The sequence below is a fragment of the Papilio machaon genome, chromosome 9, assembly GCF_912999745.1.
Source record: "Papilio machaon chromosome 9, ilPapMach1.1, whole genome shotgun sequence".
In the NCBI taxonomy this organism is placed as follows: Eukaryota; Metazoa; Arthropoda; class Insecta; order Lepidoptera; family Papilionidae; genus Papilio; species Papilio machaon.
Window position 1 is genome coordinate 4,121,722 of NC_059994.1, and position 9,935 is coordinate 4,131,656.

General features: G+C 34.8%; 1 protein-coding gene across 2 annotated transcripts; it reads right to left on the minus strand.

The window, feature by feature from the left end:
- Positions 1–491: 491 nt before the first annotated feature.
- LOC106717586 (peroxidase-like) lies at positions 492–6,346 on the minus strand. 2 transcript variants are annotated; one of them, XM_045679281.1, is made up of 14 exons: positions 5,440–5,672; positions 5,239–5,263; positions 4,837–4,964; positions 4,345–4,529; positions 3,790–3,966; positions 3,316–3,512; positions 2,878–3,076; positions 2,326–2,523; positions 2,050–2,200; positions 1,707–1,883; positions 1,465–1,615; positions 972–1,173; positions 781–889; positions 492–709 (listed from the first exon to the last, which is right to left on the minus strand). In XM_045679281.1, exons 3-14 carry the CDS (start codon positions 4,959–4,961, stop codon positions 631–633), a joined length of 1,950 nt encoding a protein of 649 aa, XP_045535237.1. In that variant the 5' UTR covers positions 4,962–4,964; positions 5,239–5,263; positions 5,440–5,672; the 3' UTR covers positions 492–630. The 2 variants fall into 2 exon arrangements, with proteins under 2 accessions (XP_045535237.1, XP_045535238.1); XM_045679282.1 differs by lacking the exons at positions 5,239–5,263; positions 5,440–5,672 and adding an exon at positions 6,122–6,346.
- Between the last annotated feature and the right edge of the window lie 3,589 nt (positions 6,347–9,935).

Below are 9,935 nucleotides of genomic sequence, written 5' to 3' on the forward strand. Positions count from 1 at the left end.
TAATTTTTACAAATAACTATTCCGAGGTTAATTTAACAACTTCTAAAACTAAGGTAAACACAAATGTTGCATTTCTAAGTACGTCTTAAACATTACAAACTTACTGTTTACCACGCCTCTATTAGGTGTACACATTTTCAAGTGCAGAAATTTATCTTTTTTAGCTAATTTGATATTTATGTGCAGAAAAAAGACAGCGGAGGGCTGAAATAAGAACTTTTACTCAGTAGGAATAGTCACCTTTCGCATCTTATTCTAATGAAAATAAAAACTTTTACGAACGAGGGTTTATAGAACATTCCGCTCACAATTGTTGAGCCAAATGTTAAGCCAGAGAAATAAAAAGTAAAGTTTCTTTAAAAGCTCTTTTTATTGTGAGTAAAGTAATTGAAAAAACTTTTGATAGAAATGTGTAGTTATATAAATAATTAGATTCATGTGTATTTTAATGAAATTCCGCACAGCAGAGCCAGAGAATTTTAACGGAATACAAATCTTGTTTTTTTTTTCTTGAACATAGCGTTAATCAATTTCGATACCAGACTAAATATCTGTGTAGAGATTATGAAACATAACGATACAAAAAAAACTTGAACACATATAATTTATTCATACTTTTTTTTACGCGCTTCACTTATTGTTTCTTCTGGATTCTTGCCATAAGGTCAAATTAACTGCCGCCAATTCATCGCATCGCACTAATGAATTCCTAAAATAAATAAGTTCATATTATTATAAAAAGTAAAGTAATATTAATTATTGTTAACAAATCGTACTTACTCATCTGATACCAATTCAAACGCTCTTCGTTGCATCCATTTAATATTATGTCCGTTGTCGCAAAGAAGTCTGGCCATAGAGGCCCCATGACGAATACTATTTAATTGAGCTGTTGGAACAAAACATGAGAATATAAATACTTTTTTATAAAATGCTTTTAGAATCATGAAAATCAAACGTAAGCCACTTACGTAAAGTAAATGCGATATCCTGATCTTTCCCGTTTTCATAGAAGTACCGATCACCGATCCGAATGTTCAGAAACTGTTGCAATAAAATGCAAAGGAAGGTTGGCCCGACTAGAGCTCCTGGTGCATGTTTTTCTAAAGATCCCCCAACTACTAGGTCTATATCCTCAACAGATACGTATAATTCTTCCAATTTTTTTACGTTCTGTAATTGAAACAAAATTGATGATCAAAATGATCCGTGCTCTCCGTGAATTTTCCGTGCTCTCTTTTAGGGTTTGTAATTTAACTAATTTGGTGGTATATATATAACTAACATTCCATTTTTGTGGTCAATTCTTAATTAATCAAAATCAGTTATACAAACGAAATGCAAAGCATTCCTAGATCGTGTAAGAGGAAAATTTAGAACATATACGAAAGTAATAAAACGCAACCAGAATTTTGGTGTTATTGAGTACTTTGAAGTGATGAAATTTATTAATTTTTAGCTCACCTCCATTGATATATATTCTTTCAGGTCTTCGAATGTATCAGGGACTGGCAAGTCGCAGTGAGCTCTGAGCTCCACGTAAGTACCGAGACCGTGGTCCCGGCCGCGCTGAATGTCCATAGCACGTAAATCAACGCCACTAGAACGGTTTCCTCTGAAAACATTGTTATAATTGTTAAAGCATAATTATTAAAACTACCCTTAAAAATAAAATTAACAGGCACGGAGATGCTTAATAAGTTTACTTAAAAAGATTTCGTGTGATTTCAAGGTCCCAATACTCATCGCTTTTATCAGCTGCTTGATATGATAAGCCCCGGATCAGATCGTCAAAACCGTCGCCTTTCTCCAGTAAAGCCGGTCGGTTGAACCAGTCGCTCAGGCGTACGGATTTTGCTAGGATCCTATCCTCAGTTATCAAACTGAAAAATAAATAATAACATAATCAATAAGGCTTTGTTACATCTATTACAGATATTGTTTCTGTCCAATTAAGAAAAGAGTGGAGTGCGTTTCGATGAAGCACTATTTTATTAGTTATTTTTAAAGGGAGAGTGTTTACTTGTTGTAGGAATGAAAAAATCTTACTTCAAGTAACCACGTATCATTGTATGGAAATGTCTAAATGCAGCCGACGCATGTTCTTTATATATCGCTGCACTGACATTAGGATTGTAATCGTTAACGTAGTTTTTGTGATCAGGATAAATTAGTTTTTTATCAGCCATATTGTTTGTACCTGAAAAAAATAGTATCATAACAATAATTTCAATCGTCTCGTAGAAAAACTTATTGTAAAACTAAGTTAAAAACTTAAAGTTCACCAGCTTGAACGATAGCTGCTATATGCTTTTTTCTACTCACCAAGAAGAATAAGTAAGTATTCGTAATAGTTTATATGCTGTGTTTCGGCGATGGCAATTCTACGCGCCTCTTGGTAGATCTTCTCATCGTCCCAATGCGGGTTCAATGTGGACAGAGCATCGGCGATGCGGTTGTGCTCATTGACTAGAATTATGTGCAGTGCCGTCAGCTGTGGACTCTGATTGCCTCTAGTATCACCTGCGTAAAATCAAGCAAAATAATTAAAAACTTAGTAAAATTGGTGAAAAACCACGCGCTGTAAAGCAATTTTTTAAAAACAATAAATAAGAAAGTAACGGAAGGAAATGAATGAAGAAATACTACGGACCTACTCTGAATGTGTATACTGAAATATTGATTTTTAAAATTTTTTTGGTAACTGAACTATACTAACCATTAGAAGCGTCCTAATTTGATTTTAAAAAAATACCCAATTTGGTACATAAAGGTAATAATTTGATTTCAAAACCAAATTTGAATTTTTATAGGTCATAAAATATTCACTTTATCATTAATATGATATAAAAATTACATAAGCTATATATAAATTACCTAGCAAATAACAAGGTTCATCAGTCGAGTGTACTCCAATGCAATCTTTCTTTATATTGCCGGTCTGCGGGGGCCACTCGTAGCCATTACGTACTGTTGTCCACAGACGTCCTCCGCTGCCTTCTCTGATCGCCTTTGCATGTCGTTCATCATTTCCATACGTTAGAGATAAATCCATATAAGAAGTAACCACAGACAACTGAAACATACTAGATGTTGTGTTTAATCATAATAAGGGCCACATACCAGGTTCAAAGAACTCTTAAAACTCCTTCTTTAAGTAGGTGGTATTTCATTCAGGATTATCGCATAAAATGTATTTTTTCAGCTACCTTTTTCATTTTTGTCACAATCTTCTTACAACTAATGCGATATATAATAAAATATGCTAGAAAAAATAGTTGCAAAAATACTTTGAAACAGAAATTGAGAACTTACTGGAGCAGCGAGATCATTGGGACCAGTACAATTTATATCTTTAGTAGATGTTGTCCTTATGAAGTTCATGCATTGTTTTCCTTCTGGTACATGAACGTCATCATTGGGAGGTATTGGGATATAATGGCAAAGTGGATGAGTATGCGCATCTGGAGCTATATGTCCATTGTAGTCGCAGCATACAGGACTTTCTAGCTCTAGTAAAAAGAAAATAATTTAAAATGTAAACTATGTTTCATGTTTGGTATACTTGTTCTAGTTACATACTCCATTACATCATCATTTTCATTTCCCTGTCCTTATTTTCACTTTAAATCTACCCACGTTTTATTGCGTTTCATTTAAATTTTTGAAGTTAAATGGATATATTTGTACAATTAGGTGGTATCTTCAGCAACTTAAAGGCTTCGATTAGGTAATATAAAGTTATAGGTCCTTGTTGTGTTGCCTACCTTAAATTAAAAATGGACTTACTGGCTACACCTGGTCCAGCAGTAAGCGACAAATCATGTGCCACTATTTGCCCCCATTGCTGAGTATTTAGGCTCCACTTATGTTCGATTTCATGTTTTGGTATAAATATGTTCATGCTGATCTCTCGAGTATTTGGCAATGCCGCACCATCTGAAGCTTTGGGCCATGAATTTACACCTGAGGAAATATAAGTAGCTATAGTCATATATGTTTCTATATTAACGAAACGTTAACATGGAAACACTTCCATAACTAATAATTTTGAAGTAAATACAATCAGGTGTTTTCTTAGAAACATTATAAATGGTACATTAACTAATCTACATTTATGACTTTTTATCAACTTGCCATGCAAACCAATTTTTAATCAAAACATTCTTTTGATAAAGTCAAATCAATGCCCGATGGAGTTTCTTATTTATTTTTTGTACGTTCTTTCGGAATGATAATGCAATGTATGTCCAAAATACTAAATATTGCTGTTACTATGAGTACCTACTTGTATTTATGGCGTTTTCTCCATGATCTATGATCTTCGTATCCGTACTTACTTACCATCTGCATAGTTACTTGGTGCCATATTTTCGTAAGGATTATTTGGTGTTCCCCATGTGGGATTTGCTAAATTATTACAAGATCCATCGTATAATCGGTAACGAGTCTTTTTACAATTTGATTGATATGCAGTACATATTGGAACTGAGGATGGTTCATTCTCTTTTTCACTATCGGCATCGTAACTGCAAAATATTAACAACTTTATACTTACTAAGAATATTCAGTATTTTTGTTGCATTCATTAATCTTATTAAATGATAAATATAAGACCACCATTTGCTAATAGAATGTTAACTAAACAAGCCATACAATTCAGAACAATAGTAAGCTGGTTAAAAACAAACTTACTGGCTTATTTAATAGTTTGTTGACACTTAACATCTTTGTTTGAAATTGGTAGATAATAATTATCACAGCGTATATGTGGCATCCTTTGTTTTTTTCATTTTATGTAAGAACATTTAATAATATTAAATAAAGGACACTTACTCCACACCATCTCCCATCAGTGTAGATTGAATTAACGGAGTAGTCGATGTAGCATGCTCTCTTAATGTTGCCCCATATTTAAATAATATCAAAATTATCATACAATTACATATTACTTGTCTCATGATCTGCAAAAAGTACAACATTTTTTAAAGATGTCTCAAGATGGAAATTGAGGAGAGGAGGCAGAAGGAGGGGACATATCCTCATTCTCCCATCCCCTCCTCTGTCAATTAAAGGTAGGCAATGCATCTGCTGCAGATTCGCTACTAAGGCGTATTCATGAGAACACTTGTTCGTTTACCACCTGATGATATATAGAAAATTATAACATTACTAACCACATGTAAGTTAACCTCACTATTACTTAATTTACAAAATAATTTAATGTTTAATACATACCTTTATTAATCTTGAAAACTATATACTGAAAACAATTACGATTAAACGTTACTCATTATATATTTCAATTTATAGATTAGTAAATGGTTACCATTATCAACATAAGTGAGGAAGTACGTTTAATATTATTTATTCTCAAACCTCTTGTACTGATACACACTGATACACTATGTTATGTTTTAGTCACATAACATTTTCTACCTGAATTTCTTCACCTCATGTATATGCGAACCACAGACTGTAAAAGGACTTTACAAGGAATTTTGTTTTGATTTCTGTACTGATTTTACATTTGTCTTGCCTTAAAAATATTTGGTACCATTAAATCCTTTTGACTATTTGACTTTGATTTATAAATCATACTTTCGGTAAACATAGAACTGTTTCACATCAAGTCGTTTGGCAGTGAATTCTTTGTTTATGGTAATTTTATGTGCTATAAAACTTTCAATATACAACTACCTAAATAAATCACTAGAAGTTTCGACCGTGTTTCGGTAACGATGAAGAACTTGGTAACATCAAACTGGCCATTTACTCTGCTAGTTATAATTGCATAGTATTTACAACAATAATTAAGTATTGCACAATTAAAAAGTAAAATATAAAAACACGATTTGGGAATTAAGTTGGCAAATTTTGAAACAAATTGGATAGTTCTTAAACTTTGGCGTGCATGCATTCTAATCGAAACATTTCACCGCAAATTATCTTTTGAGAAAGATGAGTAGTTATTGATATTTTTCATTAGTAATGGAATAACAGATGAAATGGGAATATTTGTGTTTGTAAAAGGAGGGAAAAAAGGTACGGGTGAGTCCGTGAAAATAGAATGATAAAGAGATCAGTTGAAAATGTTATGTAATAAAATTTTATTACTTACCAGTGTTAGTTATTGTACGACAATTCAATTTATATTCAAGCTCGTATATTGAAGTCGACATGCATGTATATTAAGATGTTAAAAATTTGTAAACGTTAATCAAACATCAGATAATGTTGTGAATAAAATCACTCTTGAATTGTTATTTAAACTAGTATAATAACGTGAATTAACTCGGTTAGATTCTAAATTTTTCTCGTACGCTATTCAAGAAGTCATCGCTTAATTCGCGTGAACACAATAAACTACTAACCAACGCCCGCTTATCGTTCAATCATTGTTTTCTTTTTGCGATAAGGTAACTCCAAATTTAATGTTTTACACCTTCACAATAAACAGTTACATTTATATATTTAATATTTACAAATTAAAGAGAATTTCTTCCTTTGTTATTAACAAAAAGATATCCAAATTGTAGTCGTAAACGTTAGTGGTTATTTCAAAACTATTTCTGCTGCATCAGAACACTAATAATTTACAACAAAACGGCATGAATAAGAGTTATTTTTGTTAACTGACTTAGAATACTCTATCCTTTCTATGTCTTCCACTTTTTATTTCCACCTTTATTCAAATTTCCGTGTCGTGATTTTCGTAAGTAAAAATAAAATTGAACGATATTTACCACGGTCCTAACTTTTGATCTCGAGGAAATGGTGATACTAAATATCAATTTAGACGAGATTACCATAATTTCCAGATCATTGCTAAATTGAATAAAACCACCGCTTTTTATGTACCTACTGCTCTTTCTTTATATTTTTGGGTTTGCTAATTTCACGCATGAAAACAAAAATATATTTTTCTACACTAATATTTTAAACATTTCTAAAAACGTTTCAACATTTGTATAGTAATCACATCCCTGAGTAACAGGCTGTATTTAATATTGCTATAAAATAAAAAATAAAATATATAAAAATAAAATTTCTACCTTGCGAAGTCGTGATTGGCCACTTTAGATCACAAACGACTGCGATTTAATTTATAGACGCTGTTGGTCTCTTTGAAGAAAAAAGAAATGGACGGGAAAGGACTACGACAGACGAGTTGAACCGCGAGACACAGCTAGTAACCAATTGCGTTTATTTATTCGTGACATGTCTCTACCACGTGATTTTACTCAGAAATACGCGAAGCCAGCAAAAGATCTAAAAAATTATAACCGAATTCAGCCGCAAGTTTTATACAAATGTCCTAAGCCTAGGCATATGTAAATCGACTCTACTCAATTTAGATTCGTCTAGCATAACTTTGTTATATTCTTACCAATTTCCTAAAAAATAGATCGCTCAGAAACTCGGTTGATTTTCTTTTTTTGCAGATGAAATAAAACATTTGTCTGTTGAGATTTGTTCATTCATTATAACCTAGCTGTCACCCACGACTCCATCCGTGCGGAATTAAAAACGTAATAAGTAGCCTATATTTTCGTTCAGACCATGTTCTACATCTGTGCCAAATTTCATCAAGATCCGTTGAGCCGTTTCGGATATACCTTCTAACAAACATCCATCCATATAAACTTTCGCATTATTAATATTAGTAAGATAAATATTTTTTTCTAAAACTAACATCGTATATAAACTTAAAAAAAAGATATTTAATGTAATCAACTATCTTAAATATAATATAAAAGCTAAAATATATCATTAAAAGGAGTCCCTTTAGGCAAGGTTCCAAAGATACTCGCAGCGTTCCCTCTTTGAATAGCTAAACTATTTCTTTGTCCGAGGTAGCTGCCAGCTCTTCGGTCTCCTGTGATGTCGACTAACCTAAAATTAAAAGAAATAAGATTATTTAATGTACTTGAGCTACGTAGTAAGTGTGTATTTATGTCCTATGCTCATTAGCTTATTTTAGGTTAAGGTCATAAAAAGCATGTCTGTGGTTAATCCTTTGTGTGCTTACAAAGGATCTAAGTTATGAGTAACTAGATACGTTCCGTGTTATTGCCGGCCATTTTAAACCTTTTTTGCAAGCTAATTATTTTCAGTAACAAAAAATGTATATTCATATACTTATGTTTGTATAATTGGTAATTATTTTGTTAAATGTTCGTTAAAAAGTAATGAGATTGAATGTGGATGGCTATAAAGGTAGAGGAAGACCAAAGAAAGTATGGATGGATTGTGTGAAAGAGGATATGCGTAAGAAGGGGGTAAATTCAGATACTTCACCTATAATATTGTAAAGTGTAACAGGTCAAGTCCAAAATTGCCTAAGTTAACATATTGTCTGGGTCTTTTGCTCGCAATATTAGTTTAAGCTTTACTATTATTATCTTCTGACAGGCGCTTTTTGCCCATAGTATTATTTAGACATAATATTATTTTTAAGCATATTGCTAGGGTTATTGCCCGCAATATTAGTTGTAAGTCTTATTTGATATTGACAGGGTCTATTGCCCGTAATATTAGATATAAGTTAGTTAGGGGTCTTTTGACCTACTTAATTTAAATTTTATTATTGTGACGCGTTCCCCGACATGATCGCCATTAGGACCCCGGTGAAGAAGAGAGGCGCCCTGGACCGGAGCCCAGTAGATAGGATAGACCAGGTGGACAGAGTATCGTCACCTAATATTGACCAGGAGGCTCAGGTCCAGAGCGTCCGGAGGAGTGTTGGGGAGTGGGAGTCCGGAGTGGAACCCATTACCCAAACCTCCCCCAAAAAAGTGGTAAGAGTCGTGCGTAAGCGGATAGTGCCTTCTCAAGAAGAACAGAAGAAAACGGATGTGGAAGAAATTGTTGGCCCCTCCGGTGGGGGAAATCCGAACAAATCCGACAGAGTCAAAGAAGCGCGGATTCACATGGTCACGGGGAAAAATCATGTGACCAGTGCAAGAAATATGAAAACAGAAAGTAAGGTAGGGGCCAACAATGCCTTCGACGCCCTTTACCGGCTTGTCAAAGAGGCGGAACTCGAGATAAGGAAACTAAAAGAAGGCAAAGATAATGATCGGGAGGCGCAGGGTGGGGGTTCAGCGGAAAAAGAATGCCTCGGCTCTCCGATTTCGCAAACGCCCCTCCCTGCCTCTCCAGAACATTATATTAAAAAGCAGGAGGAATTTATTAAAAAAATAGAAGAGCACAGTATACAATTGGAGAGAAATAGCAAAGAAGTAGAAAATCTGAGGGAAGCACTTAGACAGGCTGGTAACAAAGTGTCACAAGGTACTTACGCGAGCGTGACGGCGGGGTCGTCGCAGAGGTCGCCCCTGGGTGTAGGGGCCACGCACTCGGTGGCGATCTCTTCGAACGTAGACACGGACACCGGGGACCAAGTTCTAGAAAAAATAAGAAAAGTAATTAATGCTAAGGAAGAAGGAATAAGAATAGACAGAGTCAGGAAGATACGGGATCGAAAAGTGATAGTAGGGTGCAACACGGAAGGGGAATTAAGCCGCGTAAAGGAGAGGCTAAAAAAGGCTTCCGGAGACCTGAGAGTGGAAGATGTGAAAGCGAGGGATCCCTTGATTATCCTGATGGATGTGTTGTCATTTAACAGTGACGAAGACATCATCAGGGCAATCAAGGGACAGAATAAGGATTTGATGAAAGGTATTGGAGAGGAAGAGACAAGAATGGAAGTCAGGTTCCGGAAGCGGGCCAGGAATGTCCATACGTCCCACGTGGTGATCAGAGTATCACCTCTGATCTGGAGGCGGTTCACGGAGGCGGGGGTACTACATGTAGACCTTCAGCGTGTACGAGTGCTGGACCAATCCCCCCTTGTTCAATGCACGCGATGCTTAGGGTACGGGCACACCAAGCGTGTCTGCACGGAGTCCGAGGACTGCTGCAGCCACTGT

Excerpts from the sequence above, each read along its gene's own strand:
- LOC106717586 (XM_045679282.1), bottom strand. The coding sequence starts at position 4,961 with ATGAGACAAGTAATATGTAATTGTATGATAATTTTGATATTATTTAAA. Across the intron at positions 2,524-2,877 it reads TGAACCTTGTTATTTGCTAG|GTGATACTAGAGGCAATCAG; the intron begins GTAATTTATATA and ends GATTTTACGCAG. Across the intron at positions 890-971 it reads GGATATCGCATTTACTTTAC|CTCAATTAAATAGTATTCGT; the intron begins GTAAGTGGCTTA and ends TTGTTCCAACAG.